This window comes from Sinohyriopsis cumingii, chromosome 2, assembly GCF_028554795.1.
Source record: "Sinohyriopsis cumingii isolate HCF-2022 chromosome 2, ASM2855479v2, whole genome shotgun sequence".
NCBI classification, from domain to species: Eukaryota; Metazoa; Mollusca; class Bivalvia; order Unionida; family Unionidae; genus Sinohyriopsis; species Sinohyriopsis cumingii.
This window is the reverse complement of record NC_142962.1, coordinates 47,380,506-47,402,188: the sequence shown is the minus strand read 5'-3', so window position 1 is coordinate 47,402,188 and position 21,683 is coordinate 47,380,506. Positions and strand designations below refer to the sequence as shown.

The 21,683-nt window shown below is 35.4% G+C and overlaps 2 protein-coding genes across 2 annotated transcripts in view; both read left to right on the top strand.

Annotated features, from left to right (window-relative positions):
• Positions 1-235: 235 nt before the first annotated feature.
• LOC149804776 (3-oxo-5-alpha-steroid 4-dehydrogenase 1-like) lies at positions 236-6,433 on the top strand. The gene is made up of 5 exons (XM_089944391.1): positions 236-1,016; positions 2,102-2,268; positions 3,737-3,841; positions 4,160-4,310; positions 5,424-6,433. The coding sequence occupies exons 1-5, from the start codon at positions 682-684 to the stop codon at positions 5,488-5,490; spliced, it is 825 nt and encodes a 274-aa protein (XP_089800517.1). The 5' UTR covers positions 236-681; the 3' UTR covers positions 5,491-6,433.
• Positions 6,434-17,352: 10,919 nt separating this feature from the next.
• Positions 17,353-21,683, top strand: part of LOC149804775 (F-box only protein 28-like) — a 28,864-nt gene continuing 24,533 nt past the window's right edge. The window contains exon 1 of the mRNA XM_089944381.1: positions 17,353-17,667. Coding sequence (XP_089800507.1) covers positions 17,551-17,667 — 117 coding nt within the window. The 5' untranslated portion in view covers positions 17,353-17,550. The remainder of the gene's footprint in view (positions 17,668-21,683) is intronic.

Sequence of the window (21,683 nt, the reverse complement as noted above, 5' to 3'; positions counted from 1 at the left end):
TTCACAGATGTAGGCCAAAAGATGTTTAAAGGCGAAATCCTCCCCCTCCCCACTGTGCGGGCGCCCATGCCTCCATGTGGCATGGAATGTTAAATCTTCATTCGACCCTTTTATATAGTACTAGTATTTCCTAACTTAACATGGTATGGTTGCTTACACTTTACCTATTCACTCATACATGTACTATGACCCCTAGTCCGAGTTTCCTCTGACCCTTGCCACCCCATTTTTGATATTTGGACATTTATGTTGGTGCGTTTCACTCTGACCATTGGTACCCCATTTTTATTTGGACAATTAAGTTGGGTTGTTTCACCCTAACATTAATGTCCAAATATCAAAAATGGGGTGGCAAGAATCAGAGGAAACTCTGACTATATAACCCCAACCACCACCACCTTTTGTGTGTGTGGGTAAACCTAACCTAACGCGTACACAATCAAATAGAGTTCAATAGGCAGTGTACTCCGGGCAAGGAACTATCCCTTGTTGAAGAAGAAAAGTAGGTCCTCTGAGATTTGCCATATCGTGCCGAGTTCTAATGTATCGTGTAGAAAGGTAATATTGGTTCTGGAAGTTGACCTCACTTTCCTGACGAGCTGAATTCAAGGAACATTTGTTTTTGTACTGTGTAATACTAATAATGGTGTTTTGGTCGATGGTATACCAGCGATATTCACTATGGAGAAATATAAGATTTTATTTTCTACTTGGAACAATTTTTCTTCAAGCGTAATCAACGTCAGTTACGACCTGAATGAATTCCTAGCGTTGGTCTACTTATTGATGGGTCTCTCAGCCCTCGTGCCCCTAGCTTCGGGATTAAGGGCCCCTTATGGGCGCTATATCCGGCAAGGTTGGGGCCCTTTCCTCGACTCGCGAACAGCATGGTTCATTCAAGAATTGCCGGCCTTAGCTATACCTGTGATACTGTTGATATTCACGGATTGTTCCAAGCTTAAGTACTTACCCAACAAGATAGTACTGGGAATTTATCTAGTACATTATGTACACAGGTAATTTCTCTCTCTCTCTCTCTCTCTCTCTCCACAGTGCTACATGTATACGTGATTTTGTTACTATTTTTTCCCACTTCTTATATATTGAATATCTAATCTTCCGTTTATGTTATTCATTATTTTCTACTCACCATGCGATTTTATTATATATAATGAAGAGGAGCTTGTTGGTTCATATGAACTTATTTAATATCCTATTGCCAACACGGGCTTGTTACAAAGAAAATTAGGAGTTTCCGTCAATGAATTGAGAACTGGGAGTCTAACCTGTAACAATATGACATTGTTACAGGTTAAACCAGCCTCCTGTGGTTAAACCCACAGCCCTCGATTCAATGACTGAAACTCCTACATTGTTACAGGTTAGACCCCCAGCCCTCGATTCATTGACAGAAACTTCTGATTTTCTTTGTAATGAGCCACTGTGGACAAATGTACACGGAGAGACACAAGCAAAATGTTCCTGGCAGTACTGGATGTGAAAAAGAAATCTGAGCTTCTTGTAGTTTTGTTGCTAATAAGAAAACAATATTTTTGAAAAATATTAGAAAATTTGTGCAGTAAAAAACCTTTGTTCGCTCGGCAAGAAAGTGCACACATATAACAAAAAATTATACCCATTTCCTTTGATTCTCTCATGGCTGGCCTTAGGCCAATTGGACAGATTTGGTCCAATCCGGCCCCTCGCTCACTGGGGCCCAGTGCATTAGTAATGTTTAAAAAAAAATATATATATATATAAAGTAATTTTAAAGCAATGGAAGAAAATATTTTGCTCATTATCATATAAAACTTGTTTAAAATTAGAAGTTTATTTCCAAATGCTGTGCTCACATGCCCCCCCCCCCCCCATAAATTCAGGTGGGGGCCTTGCCATAATGATCAAAGTTGGGCCCCGCGTTTGCTAAGGCCAGTGCTGTAAACTTCTTAAAAAATAAATGCATATCAGGTTGTTTGTTTCACTACTACAAATTTTAGTGCTGTAATCTTCTTAAAAAATGAATACCTATCAGTTTGTTTGTTTCACTACTACAAATTTTAGTGATGTGATTATACTGTAATTTCATTCACAAACTCTTCAGAGTTTTCATTTATCCAGCACTGATGAAATCTGGGCGGGTTTCTGCTTTGATGGTGTTCCTGTGTGCCATTTTCTTCTGCATTCTTGTTGGCTACATCCAGGGTGGCTTCCTGCTTTGCCACGCAAACTTTGCTCCTGACTGGTACCAGACTCCAACATTTTATGTAGGTCAGTAAGTGACATTTATGCTGTATGATATTCTGTGCTAAGCGCTGACAAGTTTGCTTTATGCCCACTATAAAGTTGATCATATTTTGTCATGATAATCTTCATCCAGCTGCTTATTACCATTTTTTCCCCAGTACAATAGCTCAAATTCTCTGCCATCTACAATTAACCAAACTTTGCAGATGGCATGCACTTGGTGTAAGGAAAAAAAACATTCAGAATGAAAACGTTCAAGGTCAGGGTCACTGTGGCGGAAAGAAGAAAATTGTTTCTATACAGTAACTGGAGTTCCATGGTTTCCAAATTTTGTCATTTTGTGGGTGGCTTGCACTTGGGGTATGAAGAAGTGAATCAGTTTCAAAGCAAATTGTAAAGGTCATTCTGACAGAAAGAAGAGAAATGGCTTGGGCACAATATCTCTCCACCACATAAATCTACCAGTCTTTGGGGTTATTCAGGTTGAAGGCCAAGGTCTCTAACAGATACACTCACCAAAGGTAGTGGGAGATTTGCACATAGGGTAACTGAGAAGACTTATATATTTTGGAGGAAAGAAATCATGGCTGAAAAGAAGAAAAGCACACATCCATAATTAGAACTTATCCTTCCTCTTCTATTTTTGACTTGCATACACAAATGTGAATATAATACTCTATTGAAAGGAAGAAAATGTTTTGGATAATAACTTTACATGTAAACCACATACCTTAACCTCTGGACCAGAGTTTGTAAATGGCTTGCACTTAAGATATAAAAGAGGCCTAATGACAAGGGTCAAATGGTGAGAGGTTAAAATAATTGTGGCTCGGTGAAGAATTGATTTTGCTCAATAACATCTGTTTTAGAGTAAGTTCTTGAACCAATCTTTGTGGATGACTAGGTATGTCTACAGTCTTGTATGAAAATAATGGTTTATGTACATTAAGTTTAATGAGTTAAGTGTTTGTACACAAGATTGTTAAACAATAGGGTGGACATATAAGGTGCCATTCAGGGTACATTTTTTCACCATTTTATGGGGGATGCAGTGGCATAGCAACCACCCATTGGGGGCCAAAAATTCCCATCAAACAACTATTTTATTTTTTCAGAGGGGACTCCAGAATTAAGTTTTGTGTTGGAGGGGGCAGAATTTCTTGTTATGCCACTTCCTGCAGACTGGTAGCACACATCCATAATTAGAACTTATCCTTTCTCTTCTATTTTTGACTTGCATACACAAATGTGAATATAATACTTGGTAAAGTATAATGAAATATATGTTAAAGGACTTAACTCTATTTTTATTAGTTTCTTGAGAGTTTATTTGGTTTTTAATCAATAGAATGGTGTAAATGTAAAATTCCCTTAATTACATGTTAAAGTACTAATTATTCTCCTCTCTTTTGAAAACATATATGGATCATGTGGTGTTAAAGAATATACAAAGTGCCAGGATTTAAAATCTTTATTTCTCTTTATTCATCAGGTATCATGCTTCAGCTGACAGGAATGGCAATCAACATTTATTCAGATCACATACTCAGGTCACAAAGAAAAACAGGGGAGACATCCGTGTACAAAATTCCTAGAGGTTTGTTGATTTGCTTCACAGATTTTCAGATTTTCTTGAGACTACATGCCCATTGCTTTTCATAAAAATAAATAAATAAAATGTATTTTCCCCCCAATATTTTTATATCATTTTGGTGATAATTCTTATTTCAATAGGCAAGAAATGTGACCAATTTGATACTTTGAAAATGTTACTTACTGAAAGTATCTGTACCCTAAGAACTACATTTATATTGGAATCACCTTTGTGAAAGAGTGGGGGTTGGGTTGCTGTTTCATTTGAAAGATTGAGGACACTTTTAAAGATACAGAATACAGACTTCTATTTTTCCATCAGGTGGACTTTTTGAGTACGTGTCAGGGGCAAACTTTTTCGGAGAGATATTGGAATGGTTTGGCTATGCAGTAGCCACATGGTCATTCCAAGGGGTTGCCATGTTTGTTTCCACAGCTTGTAATATTGGACCAAGGGCCTTCCAGCATCACAGGTAACTTACATCAGAACATCCTTGGTCGGTTTTACATGATATTTTTCCACACACTATTATTTCCTTTGTACCTTTATTATAATGCTTAAAAGTTTTTGTATAAGTTATTGTACAGCCAAAGTTGTCAGTAATATATAGGGAGCACATGCTTTTGTCTGTACAGTTTTCCATGATTATTTTCCTTCCAGAGAAATGAACACTAGTAAATGATATGCAATTTCTAAGTACTTCAGAGATCTCTGAAGTCATTTGGCTCAGAATGAAGATTTGAATGAAGAAGATGGCAAGCTTCATGGGGGTTAATGCTACATGTTTGAGATACAGTAGTTATAACATGTTTGAAAATACAGTAGTTGTACCTTTTTGTTGTATGGTTTAATGCCATGTTTTTGGCACAAGATAGGTTATACATGGCGGCCAGTATAACTGGTGGAGGAAGAACCCTGGAAAACCCTGGGAAGAACCACCAACCCACAAGAAACTACTGGCAGGCTTTCTCTCATACCCACGTTAGCCGAGCTTGAGACTGGAACCCACACAGACAGAGGTGAGATGGCAGTGATCTGTAACGGTGTGTGCTTTAGACCACTCGGCCATTGTACCTTTTTGACATATGATAATTGTAACATGTTTGAGATACAGTAGTTGTTACCAGCATGGGCCCAGCCATGTAGACAAACTACGTACATGTAGTTGCCTAGGGTGCTAGGCTTTAAAGGGTACGAGATTTAGATAAAAGTGAATTTTTCTGGGGTGTGGTGTAGGGCTCCAAATTTATAGTTTGCCTTGGGTGCCAAAAACCACTGTCTCACCCTGGTTGTTACATGTTGGAGGTACAGTTGTTGTTACTTGTTTCAGATACAGTAGTTGTTACATGTCTGAGATAAGAAGTTGTTATAGGTTTGAGATGCAGTAGTTGTATCATGGAAGGACTTGAGAAAAGTGTTTAAAGTTCAGATTTTTTGTCACATGGGATATATTATCATGCTATCCATAGAATATGAATACACACATGTGCGCGTTCCCGATCCTGATGTAACCGTTCAAGTACCTGTGGGCATAGAGTAGAACCCTGCATGTGATATTCCTGACAATGCTCTAATTTCCTTTCAGGTACTATAAGGAGAAATTTGAAGATTATCCAGCGAAGAGGAAAGCTCTCATACCGTTAATCATCTAGAATTTGTAGAGAACATTTTTGTCGTCAAGTCTGGAATGATCTGTTGTCATCCGACTTATGGTTTCTGCTTCTTCTGATTGTTTTGTTTAGTAGACATGCCAAGACAATAGCAACAAAATTAGATAAGTAAACGACACATGGTTTGAAGTAATTAATTGAATAAAGTATTATATATGTTAAGATGTTCTCTAAATGGTAGCTACTCATAAGTGATGTCTATACAAGTTTGAAGAACACAAGGTGATCTAACAATCCACAGGCTTTATCATGTGTTGGTCGAGTTGAGACTTGAACTCATGCCCCCAGTTATCTTTTTCAGACAAAAGAGATATTTTCAGTATTTGCTCCTTTTTCCTTCATCTATATGAAATTTTTATTACTGCGGTAGAGCTGATGGTTCTTTGGAAATGTGTGAAATTGTTTGAATATTCAGATTAACCAGTAAAGTATCTTTTTATATTTTGTGACAGTTTATTTTCAGATTTGGTCAACATTTGTAAATATTTGATGTTAGTTGATATACTGGTTCTGAGGTAAAACTTAATCTGTGCTAGAATCTGGTGGTTTTTGCACTACTGTAGTTTAAAAAAAATAAAATTCATTTCATTTTTCACAATTTGTACTCAGTTTTTCTTAGATAATGTATATTGCTTATATATGTATTGTTAATAAAATTATTTGCTGTTTTTTAAAACTTTTGTACCTGTTAAATTTGTTTCACTACCTTTTTATAAATTTATTTATTCTTGAAAAATGTTTTGCATTCTGTACATTGAGAATTACTGTTTTCCAAGTGTGTGTACATTTGCTTATTTCCGGAATTGTATCCGTGCTTTGTGCCACTGACAAAATGTCAGGTGGCATGGGACTGATTGTGCCAGCTAGTCCAAGGTATACAGAATAATAGTTTTGAAAATAAAATTAGAAAATTTTAATCATGAAACATTATTTTGGCTTTCATTTTATCTTCAGTTTGTATACTGTCTGTTCAATACATAGAAAATAGATAGTTCTCATGTAAGATGAAGATTAGAGAATTTATGATTTGGAGAAAAGAAAACTGATGGTTCCATGAACACACTCTAAAATTAATATTTGTAGCAATGCATTGATAAAATATATTATTGGCTGCTTAACTGGTATTTAGAGAGATAAAGGGAAAGAGTTATTTTTGGTTCATTTTACATGCAAATTTTATATTGCAATAACTAATTAAAACATGTAGTGGATACAACTTGAAACTATCAAAAAAATTCTTTTTAATACGAAATCAAACTTGTTTTGTTTAATTTTTACAGTGAACACAATAATAATAATAATACTGATGTTATTTTCAGAGGGTGAATCAATTATTTACAAATGAGAAACTAATCTACCTTGAGGCCCTCAATTATGAACATATAATGTACAATCTAATAATATGTATAATATGTTCACACACACACACACACACACAAATAGACAGTATATAAACAACTATTCATACCAATTCTACATTGCTGCAGAATGAAAATGAAGTACATGAGGTGGGTGCTGTAACAGTTATTTTAATAAGTACACCATTTTTTATGATTTCATCCATCTAATACACCTATTATGGAAGGAAGATATGCCTAGAGTTGATTTAATATCACATGGAATGCTATTCTAAGTAAGCACACCTGAAAATTGAAAACTATTTTTTTAAATAGTTCCTTTTTTGGCTTGGGTACTTTGAAATTGTGTGCTTGTGATGGAGATATTAGATGAAAAAAATCAATGCTGGTGAAAAAATGGTAAATATAACGTATTAGTTCCCTATTAATAAACTCTAATTTAGTTACAGGAAGCTATATTAATGGATGCACCATAATTCAGATGCATTATTTTCATTTACATCATATAGCTTCCCAGGTACTCTGTTAAATATACTGGTAGAACCAAATTAGTTATGTACTGGTATGTAGGAGGTAACAATGCCTGTAACAGCACAAAGTGATAGGGTACGGTAAAATAATGAAAGGGTAACATATTACTTATCAGTAATGTGTCTGTCTGTCTGTGTGTGTGTGTGTCTGTGTGTGTGTGAGAGAAATACACATTATCAAATAATGAAACAATGTTAGTGTTTGGCTCGTTAAAAATGTTTATTCAAATGTAACAAAGATTTTAGCAAGCAAATGGTATTAAATGGTGTAAAAAGCCAAGCAGAGACAAACAAATTTGAATAAATAACTGGTGATATTAAAACCCCATCAAAAAAATGTTGAAAAAATAATTGAAGCATTATGACCAGCAATAAAGCACCCCAATAAAAGAATTATGAAATAAAAATACTTGGGAAGAAGGTGTCTGAAAGGTACATCAAAGAATGTAGTAGATCAGCATTCTAGACTGATTTAATACTTGGTAGTAATTTGATATACACATGCACACAGTATATATGACAAAATTATTTTGTATTGTCAGATTTGAATATTTGAAGCTGCTCCAACTGAGAAATCAATTAGAAATTTGATTATGTTGAATACGTTCTTTATGGTATGAATAAAGATAGTTAACAGCTCGTGAAAATGGTTGACAAAGATTGCATTTTCTACCATGTAAACATGAAGAAGATAATCGACTTCTAAAGTGCTTCCAAAATAAAAAATGATGTATATATGTATGTATGTATGTCTTTGCTGGCACCTAAACACAATAATGGCTGTGTGGTGCCAATTAAAAGTAAAGTCGGGATGAATGGCATCTCTTTAATACTATCACTTGTTTTACTTAGTAAAAAGAAATTATATGTGTGGGGTGGGTGTGGGTGAGAGTATTTATTAGCATACACACAGTATTTTTTTTAAAAATAACTAGTTACCTAATTAAATTTGTATGTCTGTTGGACAGTTAAAGATAAGTGCTATTTTGTTGTCTGTAGTCAGTCAACTAGCTCCATAGAGCAAATGTGTCATATTGTCACAGAATAAGGCAAGAAATAACTTTGTTTTGCCTTAGAACGATTTGATCATTTTCATTGCACATGCGTATAACGTTACCTAGGGTTAATAATTGTTCTTCTTATTATTGTTATAGGGTTTAATGCCATTTTTTCTGCACAAGATAAGCTATACATGGCGGCCAGTATTAATGGTGGAGGAAGAACATGGAAAAACCCCGGAAAGAACCACCGACCCACGAGAAGCTACCGGCAAGCTTTCTCACATATCAACATTGGCTGAGCCCAAGACTCGAACCCACGCAGACAGAGGTGAGATGGCAGTGATCCTTGATGGAGGGCGCTTTAGACCACTCTGGGCCTTGTTTTTCTAGTTATGCAAATGAACTAGCATGTATCTTGTCAATCGCTTGCGGCGAGAGACACAAAAAGCACTGTATGCACTGGTATTTTACCCTTACTAATACTCATTCTCCTGTAGATTTAAGGCAAGTTTCTTCTCTAATTAACAGATTGGTCTTTTGGATCTTGTCATTGAGTGTACATTCTCCAGTTTTGTTCTACAGCCATGGGGATAAGTGTTACATTTTTATTTATTTGTTATGTGAAGCATGTTCAGTTTTCAATGTTGTAGCGTGAAATGTTGTCTTTACCACTATGCGGATTTGAAACGTGAACTTTTTAATTGTTACAAGTTGCTAATAAGAGTTTAATTTAGTAGCATGTGTGAAGTTTCGAATTTTGAATTGCTGCAAACTTTAAAGTTGGATGCATTGAGCATTAAAATTTTATCACATTTAAGCAAGAAAAGTCTTTGTGCAGGGTTACTTCGATCTTTCTTTGTTCATCTCCCCCCCCCCCCATGCCAGTGTAAACTTAAAAAGGGACAGAATTCCAGCTCAGTGAAATTGACTGTGGTATCTTGACACGATCCTTAGAAAGTAAACATTTGAACTACCAACCCTAACTGCTTGGTAGGAACCTATGTCCACTTATCATTCTTTTCAAAGGGATATTGTCATGCACTATCATTCACAGATTCCGAGCTGTCTAAACCTGATGAAAGGAAGTATTTCTTTGGGAAAAATTAGGGACTGCTGCCTACGATTGGGCGTAAAATGGTGTTGTCCAGAATTCCTTTGAATAATTCACAAAAGCTCCAGAATAATATTATAGTTCAAAACACATTATCTCCAGCAAGTCATTGCCTAGCAATAAACAAACACCCTCAATGGGCGAAAACAAAGTCTGATGTTAAATTAGTATGAAGAGGAATTTGAATAAAATCGCTCTCTACTCCCTGAACAAAAACACTTTCAGAAGAAGAAGACTTCTCAAACAAAAGGCAAAGTGCCTGTCAATAAAACAACTCCATTGTCCCTTAATATTTTAATGGGGATTGGACAGTCCGATTCAGCAATAAGTGATAGAAAACCTTCTGACATTTATGGTTCATATTTCTCAATAATAAAAACAGGCTGGGGTTTGTTTGACTCTACAAATGTATTGTTTTAAATGCATGACAATAACCTTGACCAATGAGAAACGAGCATTTGAAACAGCTGTCTTTATTATGTTGCTTAGTTTTGTTAACTTAAACCATTACGAAATAACGTGCCCCATTTTCTTGCAATAAATGCACGTAGGAAAAGATAAGGATTTCTGATCAGTGTTATAAGACGTTTGATTTTTATTAGTTGTGCCAGATTTAAAAAATTTAAGTATTCGCTTGAGACTGAGGTAGTTCTTGCTAACAATATGCTGAAAAGAAAATTTATTGACAAATGAAACTTTGTGAATTAAGGGATAATTGTCATCTGTACGAGCAACGTTTCCCAAAGTATCTACTTGATGTTCATCAATGTAAGTCTTGACGTCACTATGGACGCAGTTCTTGAACTCTTAAGCTAATACGAGTGAGTTGTCTAAGTTTGTTATACTCTTTATCAATCTTTTTAGATTTACACCGCCTGTCCAATAATTTTTCTTTTTCCCCAGCAAATTCGACATGGGTTTGGCAATTTTCGTTTTTGCAATTCATAAACCTTTTCCGATATGCGTCATGTACCATTTCATAACCATTCAAGATACATTCCTTGACCAATTGATAATTAGCAATAATTTCTACTGGCAGTGACGTCTAAACTTCACGAGTTTTTGCAATAAGTACACATAATAGCATAGCCCTTTGCTCTTTTTGGCCAATTTAAATTCTCAGCAATTTTTTTCTTCAAAATGTGAACAATGTTAATCTACACCTTTTTCTTTAAAAGGTGGTACTAATCTTATATTTTATGTATCGTCAAAAACCAAACTTTCGTGAGTCGGGTGATTTATGCTTGCCAGTTCTAATTCTTTTAATTTTGATTGCATTTCGATCTCATTGTTCGTTTTGTGTCTGCATCTACATTTGCCGCTTTTGCCTTTCTCTTTCTTCCTTTTTTATTTGCAATTTCAGTTGCATCTCTCTTTTTCCTTTCTGCATTTTCATCTCTCTCTCTTTCTTTTTTCTCTTTTTGAAGCTCGAGTTTTCTTTGCTCGTTTTCCGTCTAGTGCTTTGATTTTAATTCTTTTAATTTCATTTCAGAGTTAGATAGAGTTACTAGTTCATCCTAAATCATTTGCATCAAAAATTTCCTTTTCAACCAAATTCTTGACCAAAATATATTTAACTTCCTGTTTGAGCATAAACGATTTTATATCAGAAAGAGAACTGAGGTTGTCAAGCTAGAACAAGTAATCTTTTCTTAAAGTCTCAAATACTTCCTGTGTCGGATTGGAAACAAAACTCTTTACCCTAGACGACATTGTGAAAGCTTGTTGGTTTCCCTATGTCAAATCAAAAGAACATGGATAAAGAAATGTCCAAACTAAAATAAATTTAAATTTCAACACAATTTCAATTTCTCTGCAATACGTCTGAGACGAGCCCCCAATTCTTTACAACTATATGGTCATAAACTAAGCAACAGAAAGAAGCAAAACCAATACATTTGATTCAACTTCACAAATAATTTAATTATCAAAATTATACATGAAAATATGACAGGAACTTACAGTATTATGAAGTGAATCCAAAATAGTCATGAAAGAGTTATATTAAAGTCCAAAACGAATGAAAAGTTCCATATAAATTTCAGAACCGGAAATGTACGGGTTAACAAGGACTCGTGAAGTTGTCAAAATGGAGTTGTCCAGAATTACTTTGGATAATTCACAATAGTTCAAAGACAATATTATAATCCAAAACAATGAGCATTTTCTATTTCCACTGAACAGTCCAAACAAATGTCTTTCCTCTCAGAAAATGTATAAGTACAACATAAAACATGTCTGCAGACTTGATATTACAACCTGTACACAAGAAATAAGAATTACTCCAAAATTGTAACCCGCGGTCAAGTGGAAGACTATGTAATCACAGTAGTGAAAGGGGCCACCCTGGGGACAATGGGAATTAGCATTACAGACCCCCCCCCCCCCCCGGGCCACTCTATATTCATTTATGCTTAACATCTAGCAGAATCAATTTGTGTTCAGTATTCATCTAGGCTGGAATTTATTTCTTCAAATCGTTCAATTCAAATGAATTTTCTCTGGAAATACAAAAGTGCTCTGATAAAATAAAATAGACTCTTGGATTTATAGTGAATTCGAACCTGCAATTATATTACTGTGTTTCTACAAAAGACTGCTGACACATCAACATGATACAGGTCATCACAGACACATCAACACTTCAACGCTGGACTTGATTTGGATTTCTACCAAAGTTTATTCAGAACTTGGAATTATTAGGATTTGTGTCTGCAATTATATGATTATTTTGGGATTTCTTTCGCAATAGCACACGTTCTTTTTCTTTCACTATGTATTTAAGGGAAATAAATCATTTATTGAATTTTACAAAGCTTGCTCCTTTTCGCTCTTTTTTGTTACTTATTATGAAAGCATAGACTTGTATTATTTCATTTTATTTTACTATAATTTTATGATGTGTTTTTTAGCTTGTTTGTTTTTGTTACTCCATCCGATGTGATCCCTTGTGTTGCTGCAGAATGACGTCATGACCGTGGTAACCTCATTGTATTGTTATTAGTCGTGACCAAACACAGTATGTGACATACTTGTACTCGATTCAAGAAAATTTTATTCTGAATGGATTAAAATAGAATAGTTTTATTTTTTGAAGACTCGGAAATATTTACTGGATCTTCGTAATAACTGACAAAATTTTGGATCTGCGTGTATCATATAATACAATAATTATCATTACCATGAGCCATGGAAAACTACCGGTATCTTTTCAACAATGCTTGTATTTTTTGGAACTTGGATACAGCTTTTGTACTTACAGTTGTGATAAAATGAATACCTTTGCAGCAATGACTTATGTATTTACAGTGTCAGCTTTAAGATCAAAAAAAAAAAAAAAAACTTAAGTGTTATGAAAATGTTTAATCATAAGTTATTATTCTTCTTGCATAAAATAAATTAAAATAAAATAAAATGTTTATCATCTTGAACTGGACCACATGCCAAACGTTTTTATCTATATGGAGACTTCTTGGCTTATCATTAAATACCTCTTTGTCTTTTAAGTCATGCACTGTTGATAGCTTCATATTGTTATTATTATTATTATATTTGAGACCGCACATACCAATAAAAAACTCCGAAGACATAGACGACAGGGTGATATGCTTTCCCATCCCTGATGGAGAACCCTTATAGGACGATTTACGCAAGCAATCTTTTTCTGTTAATGTATACATAACTCTAAAATTATATATATATATATATATATATATATATATATATATATATATATATATATATATATATATATATATATATGCTCATGTGTGGTCAACATTCAGACTCATGCGCAATGACAAAGTCATCGATGCTACAATGAATGACCAACAAGCGGCGACAATTATTAATTATCTCAACAATCAAAGATATTGTTTTACAGTAAAGCTTAGTGCGGAAGTAAACGATACTTGGATTATCCATGACAAACGTGACCCTGTTCGATTACATCACATTGGAAATATTGTAAAGTTGTGTAAAAATTCCAAATCATGAATGTTGACTGGTATTGACAAAACGTATTATGAACGAGCGTACCCTGTGACTGCAGTTATTTATGCAATATATCCGCTGAATGATAAACCTAGCGTCGATAATCTCAAACCGATGATACTGTCAAGGCTAAAGTGTGAGCCGAGCGAGTTAGAGAACATTTCACAAACGCAATACGTGGAAACGGTTTAACGGATCTAAGACGTAAAAAAATAAATGAGTGGGCAGGAACAATTAAAGATACTGGAGCGTCTTTCAAAGACGTCGCTGAACTAGAAAAAGTATTGCGATTTCCAATAAGAGTGAAAACATTAACCGAAGAGATTTTGTACGAATCGTAATATAAAAAATGGTGCTTCGATAGAGAGTATTGATCACAACGCATACGTGTGAACATCGGATATAACAACATTTCCACGAAATCAAACAATCAGATTTTATCAAATATCAGTAAAAGCGATCCCGTATCCTTGTGGTTGCTTCAAAGTTACGATGATGGAAAATATGATCAATTTGTACGACCTAATCGAGACATATATCGTACAGAATCTCTCCACGAAGAAATGAACAATCTTGCGTCGAAATATACCCCTGACGATGCTGAACAGTTATTGAAATTAATCAGAATAAAACCAGATAAAGTTCAGTGTGCCATAATACGTGAGGTAATTTCAGAAACACATATAAATGATTTTAGGAATCTGTGGAGACCAGATGATTTGATAGTTGCAAGTAGAAAGATAGTTCGTGATACACTTCAACAACAATTATTTCTCTTACATAAAGTATAGTTTTCAAATCTACCTGTGCCATCGTGTTCTCGGTCATCAGATACTCGACAGCAAAATATCGATGTTGAAATTCCAGGTTGCGGTAGTAAACAAAATATTGTATTAATTTATATTGTTTTACTTCCTGTCACTGTTGTTAAGAGCGCGTTAACGATGGATACAACTCCATGGACGCTAGGATATGATATAACGATTCTTTCGTCACCAGGATTACCTATTTCGGATACTAATATTTGGATTATTGATGATCGCATCGAATGGTCCCGCTTAATTTATCTGGCAGTGTCTCGAGTCAGAATAATATCTCAGCTGCAGAGGGTTATCGTAAACATCACTTCACGTACATCGCTAGCAATCGCGATGATGGAATTAACTAGTTACAAACAGTGTGACAAAAAAAAAAAAAAAAAAAATAAGCGCGACTTTGATCTCGATACTGAATTTATCGTGACATTGAAACAACAACAGAATAATCATTGTGCGAGCTGTCACACATTAATGTTGAGGCAATATTCAAATAATAATCCAAGACAGTTTACTGTTGATAGTATTAATAGTAGTCTTCGTCACACACTCGAAAGTATTATCCTGACCTGTCTTGAATGTAATCGACGTCGAGTCACCAGTTCACAAAAGTAAATGCGGTGGTAATTGTGTGTCTTCAGAAATTACTTGTAATTGTTCGCGTACAAATCCACGTTGATGAACAGTTGAATCTAATCTGTAGATTGCAGGTCTACCCGCGCCTCTTACCATGCTGAAAATTGTATGTGTCGTCACACTCCAGACTGGATGAGTTGCTCTTTCTTTACCACCTTCAAGTTCACCAGGTTCATATAAATGTCTTACAGTCATATTACCTAGTATTGGTTGTTTTGAAAAGGAGTCTTGTCGTTGTGGTGATATATGATTTGTTCTGATCGCATTAATGGGTTTCATAGAAATTGCACGAGAAATTTCATTATTTAATGCAGCTATTGCACTTGGAAGTCTTGCAACCCTTTAACGAGATCTCATGTCTTTTTGAACTTTGTTCAGGGATATTTCCTGCGCATACTGATATCCAAATAACCGCTCAGCAAGTGTTCGATGAAATCGTACAACAATTGCTTGATCGCTATGAATTGCGGTGAGCCCTCTCTGATTTTGACGTTATATATTAACATCAGAGATGATAATGCACCAAGAAATTACTTGCCAGGATAACCTGTAGCAATCGTGGCCATCGTAGACCACCACGTTGATAAATTCGTTCAAACGCAGATGCAACTTCAGTTGCTGTTTTAGTTGATAGTTGTTCTGCTTCTTTATATCTATTTGCAACGTGAACGACAGTCACAGTCAACGCGTATTTGTCTGTGCGTGATTGACGTCTACGTGTTTTAATGGTATCGTGTGGAAAAAAATACCTGCCTTATGAACTGCTTTGGGAGTGCTTACATCAAAATGTGCATACTGAATTTGTTTAGGTGGTGGTAGGTAAATTTGCCATATTGCCCGTCGTGCTAACCAATTTTCAGCAACAGAACGTGTGACAGTTGCTGCATCAGCAACTTTACGTATCGCTGCTCTACCCCTCCAATATCCCCTTGGGCTATAATAAATCAATTCCATCGTATGATAATAATCGGTTTATTAATTACTGGCCCCTAATATTAGTTTACCTTTCATCGTGGATTTTACTAGGAAGCTAGCAAGTTTTTCTCTGAGAGATTTATTTTTTATGGAATTGAACGAGTGAATCAACTTCACATCTGCAATATACACTTACTCTGCATCGAACACAATATAAATTCATGTTATGTATTATATTTGTACAACATGGATTGCACTGATTTTTCAGCGACACGAAATCAAGAGCCAGTCAAGCATCATTTAGCGCTACCAAATTCTATTAGAGCAATTATCATAGGCCCATTTGGATCTGGTAAGACGCAATTATTACTTGTTATGATAATGAGATGGCTCAAGTCGGATAAATTTATTTAGTGGTACCATCCGTAGTAGGCCGATAAATCAGCCCTTCACCCGTGATGATATTGTTTTTTGGGTGATGGGCTGATATCACCTATTCATTAAAAGCTGCATTTATCTGCATACAAATTTGGATGCACACATCGATGTATATTTTATAACTTTACCGGTATTTCTCGTGGCTGTGCAGCTACGGTCGGCTGAAGGGTTCTTTTGGTGACATGTAGATTATATTTCCTGAGCAAATCATATGTTTGGTGACTTGTAAATCCATCTGGAATAGCACAATCTGTCCTGTGGCCATTTTGAATTTCGCGTTTGATATGGCTGTTACCAATTACAGGTATGTGTCTAAAGTGTACGCGGGCTAGTTCCAGAATGACTTGCATGCAGCAAAATTTTATATTTTAATGAACAGGTGACATCACACCCACAACATCGTCTATCAATATCAACACATATTTGTGTGGTTGATTTATCGGACTAGGAGGGTAGGTAAACAAACACGCATAAAAATTTGAAAACACAAGCGTCAAAAATAAAGTAACAAAATGAATTAACCCAGTTAGAGAAATTTCTGTTGGTTAGAGGCTTCGGTTTGGCGTTATTGACCTTGCATTTTCATTTTTCGTAAAGAAGCTTTATTTTTGCGAACGGACCCTCCTAACAAAATTATAGGGTTCACTCTCCTTGCTGCTTACACCCATCAATCATACACGAAAATAAAGGGAACTGAATCTTCTTTAAACAACACCTCAAATAAGCAAGGTCTTTTTAAATAGCCATTATTACCAATGAGGAAACCCAGGGAAATTATTTTTCTTTCAAAGTCTAACGCTAACGATGCAAAATACGATACCTCAGTGTGAAGCCATATGGTGTCGTACTACATATTTTAAGACACTACGGATGTGGTTGGTTGCCATTGAGAACAATAATCTGAACTATTTGCGTTCACAATGAACACACTGCGGCGGAAGGAGACAAAGCTACATTGAGATTCACCTCGGCTTTTGCTGTGGTAACATAATGTGGTGCAATCCGTCAACTTGATGTGTATGCCTACAACGACTCCTGAGGTTAAATCGCTTATCTGACGGAAATGGCCGAGCGATGGTCCGATCGTTTATCTCCGTTAGAGAATTTATTTCTTTTGTAACGGAAAATATTGGCTTTGAAATTGTGTGGGGGAACCAGACTAGTCGATACTAGGCTTGTTGAGTGTTTGCCGTCTTCGTCATCAATTTTCGTTTTGTAAAGCGAGATAGGAATTTATATTTTACAATGAAAGTCGACCCTAATACGCCGCAGTCAACAATCAACATCCTTCAGATACCAGAGGAAATAATAGAGAAGATAATTTCGTACCTAACTTATCACGAAATTTGCGAGATTAGACGAGTAAGGAAAATAAGGCTGGGTTGCATGTTGTGTACAGTAACAGACTGCCTTCAATGCATTGCAAAATATTTAACTTCAGTTTATATTGTAATAATATTTATAGACAGTTGCAGGTATTTAGCATACCCGTCTGTTTTCATTTTAATTGTATATGTTGTATTAATTTACCTCGTCGAGGATTAATCTACTACTTTATTCTGATGGTTTGGCTAATTAGTTGTGAGATACTGGTTGATTTGGACTCGAGAGACATCTGTAAGATGTTATCTGAGGTTGGCAAGTCATGGCGTATTGGTAACCAGTTGTACAGAAGTTTAGACAAAGCAGTCTGTCATCTTTGGAAGCCTAACAGAAAGCAAAATATGTAAAATGTTACATATAATGGTTCAGGTATATCTGTTAAAACTCGATTCCACATGTTGGTGGTGAGTTTGGTTTACTTTTTACTGAGCATAAGTTTCCACAGCTTTACAGCTGCTTAGCTTTCCTTTTCAGGTTTCATTTCTTGTATTTATTGATAATTGTACAAATTGCAAGAAACCATTTCTATATATTGTTTAGGTAATTGTACTTGTTAATTTCATTACTGCTGGTGATTTTATGGAAATAAAGTTTATATTGCAAAGAGCAGTTTATATATTCTAAAGTCACTTGTACTTTTATGAAATCTCTTGAGGAACTATTTGTTCACTTTTTTTCCATCCAGTGTAGATTTACCAGTGTCCTATAAGTGGTTTTCCATATGTTCCTTAACAGTGAACATAACTGTATATGTTTACATGTTGGAGTTGAGGAAATCAAGCTGCATCCAACTAGCAAGGGATATTGGAAGAAAGCTTTACTTGAACTGTAGATCCCTTTAGCATCTACATGAGACTATTCATCGACAAATACATGCTAAGCACGGATGTGGAAGGTCATGGGTTTGATCCCTGGCCAAGTCATACCAAAGACTTACAAAAGTGGTACTTGCAGCTGCCTCGCTTAGCACTCAGCATTAAGAAGTTAGTGTTAGGACTGGTGAGTCTTTTGTCAGGATAATGTGACTGTGTGGGACATGATGCCCCAGTGCTAGACATAACTATAAAATGGCACACTGCAGACATCGTAGCGAGATGACTGAAAAATAGTTAAAAGCTACGTTAAAAATCCAAATCACACACACACATGCTAAACAATAATGTGTATGATACTGAGTAACTAAATTGGAATATGTAATGTATTTTAGTAAAGAATCCTACAATAGTCAAAATGTTAATGTTCCTGAAGCATTGCTAAAAATTCACTTTTTCAAATTTTTTAAGTTAGCATGCTGTTGATTAAATCAAATGTCCACCATATATTTCTAGATGTGTGGAGAAATAATTTAGCAGTTTTGCCTCTTGGATTGGTGGAGAAGCATATAATGGTGTCTAGTATATTGACTGTTACAGAGGCATATACTTCTGGCAGTTATTTTGGCTTGTTACAGAGGCATACAGTGGTGTCTAGTATTATGGCTTGTTACAGAGGCATATAATGGTATTTGGTATTTTGTAGGGGTGAAACAATTCATTGATATATTGATGCATTGATACTTTTGCTAAAACGATACACATATTGATACAAGAGACGGAGAATCAATGCAAAACGATACTTACCCTATGCATGTTTTGTCTATAGCAGTCATGAATAATTATTATTAATTATCTTGTTATTCAGTAGAAACAGCATTTGCAGTCACAGTCACTCATGTTTATTAGAAAAGATGATAAAGACTATTTGAGAATGCCCACTCGCCCATCTACAAGTTAACAACGATGACATGGTTTGTAATCTGGCCCCCACCAATTCGTTGCTAATTTTCTTAAGCCAGAAGTATATTCAGCATATACTATACATTCCAAATGTGTTCCACATGTATAGTGAAGTTCTTTACTCATCATTTAATAATCACTTTCACACAAAGTTTCTACTTTGAATTGTACCGTGACTCTGGTCAATTTGAAAGTTACGCTACTGGTGTCTTGCATGGTGAAATATGTTACATTGAATTCTCATTTGTGGTTATTGCTTTTCCAGTCCAGGTTAAACAATAACCACCAGTCAGAAATCAATATAGCTTATTCTCTGCTTGACAAACAGGAAGTATTCACATAGCAAGAGAGAGACTTAGCGGAAAAGTCATTAGATATATCAAGTACTTAAGTGGAGATGCTGTCTGGCCATGCCATTGCACGAATAGTGCAAAATTTGTATGAATTTGCATGCTTGGAGAACAGTGAAATGCGAGAAGTCTTGCAAATTCATTGAAAGTCCCATATTTAAAAATGCTCGGTGAAGTATACATTTTTATTTAACTGTTCTTGTCACAACATGTTTTTTGGATAGCAGCTGTTCCACAACTGGATTCTTCAAGAAAGTCATCAATGGTTGTGAAACTAAATTGATTAGCCTTGTCCCGAAATAAGCATTATTGCATAGTTTGAACCATTCATGAAGAAAGTTTTACAAATGCTTGTTTAAAATACGAACTACCTAGAAAACTCAAAATGTCTGATTCCAGGCGTGGTTCATTACGATTTGATTCAGCAAATACTTGCTGATGAAAGTGATGAGGACAATAATTTTTAAAGTTATGACATAAATTGATTTATTTGAGCTGGGAAAGCATTAATGGAGATACCAGTGAGTGATTTTGAGCCCGAAATAGATGGCATGACCCTTTCAGCAGTATTTCGAAATTAAATGTACAAAGGGCAGAATGCTGTGCCAAATTAAAATACAGACAATTTAAAAGTATAATGCAATTTTCATTTTTTTATTTAATCAATATCGCCTTGCGAATCATATGCTACAAATCCATATACATGTATCCATACCAGGGTTAAGATAAATTGAATAAAATAAGGGTAAAAAATAAAATTAATATGTAATGATATTTATTTTAATGCCTCTGTCTGCACAAGCATTGATGGACTAAATATGGAACAAATAAGAAATTTGGCGTTGTAGTCGGTGTACTAATGATTTAACAAAGGAGGTTTATGTTAGTGAAAAATCCTATTTTGGACCAGATGTATTCAAAAGATAATATCTGTGAGCTCTGGAAAATTGTACACAACGGTCACAAAGATCAGTTTCCCAACATATTCAAGCTGTATATGCCCCTTCAGAAAGAAGCAAAGAACAATATTGATACAAAGAAAAGGAGCAGAGTATAATCAGAAATAATTAACAGATTAATGCTTATACAACTTGAGGTGACATCTGTCATAGATGTTGATTTCAGTTGAGCTCTTAGAAAGTGGAGCCCGAAGAAAGAGAGATACTGAAGTTTAGATAAATATTGACCTATGACCGTTTCTTCTTACTCTTTCTTTTTTCTTTGATAAAGGATAGGGGGTGACTCCCTTAAGATAAAATCCTGTCATCATCTCTCCTTAAACCAACAGGTAGACTAAGTCTGTTTGAAAGTATTGTTGTTATTTTCTCATCAGTGAGAATTGCATATAAATATATGATAACATATGTCTATTTGTCATCTGCATACTGGAAATATGACCAAATTGTCTACACGAAAGGCACCACCTACCTTCCAAAGATGGAAAGACCATCAAGTTCATATTTGTATTGATATGCATCGTATTACAGGCTGCGTATCGTGAATCATATCAATATGCAGCACAGGTGTATCATTTCACCCCAGGTATTTTGGCTTGTTACAGAGGCATAATGGTGTCTAGTATTTTGCCTTGTTAAAAAAGCATTTATTGATGTCCTGTAGTTTGGCTTGTTACAGAAGCATTTAATGTTTAGTATTTTGCCTTTTTACAGAGGTACATAATGGTTTCTAGTATTTTGAATTGTGACAGGGTGATATAATGATACGTAGCATGGAAATGGCATTTGCCTCTTTTGCTACCCTGTGGGTTCTTTGCCACCTGTTCTTGCCTCTAGCCCCCATGATAAGCTATCCCCAAACACAGCCCATGATGTTTTGGTTACAGTTATTATGCAGAGGTGTTGGCAGTGGT

What these genes read in the sequence shown, in the direction of transcription:
- LOC149804776 (XM_089944391.1), top strand. Translation starts at nt 682, where the DNA reads ATGGAGAAATATAAGATTTTATTTTCTACTTGGAACAATTTTTCTTCA. An exon ending in CTAGTACATTATGTACACAG is followed by an intron (nt 1,017 to 2,101) that starts GTAATTTCTCTC and finishes CAAACTCTTCAG; the next exon opens with AGTTTTCATTTATCCAGCAC. An exon ending in AGGGCCTTCCAGCATCACAG is followed by an intron (nt 4,311 to 5,423) that starts GTAACTTACATC and finishes ATTTCCTTTCAG; the next exon opens with GTACTATAAGGAGAAATTTG.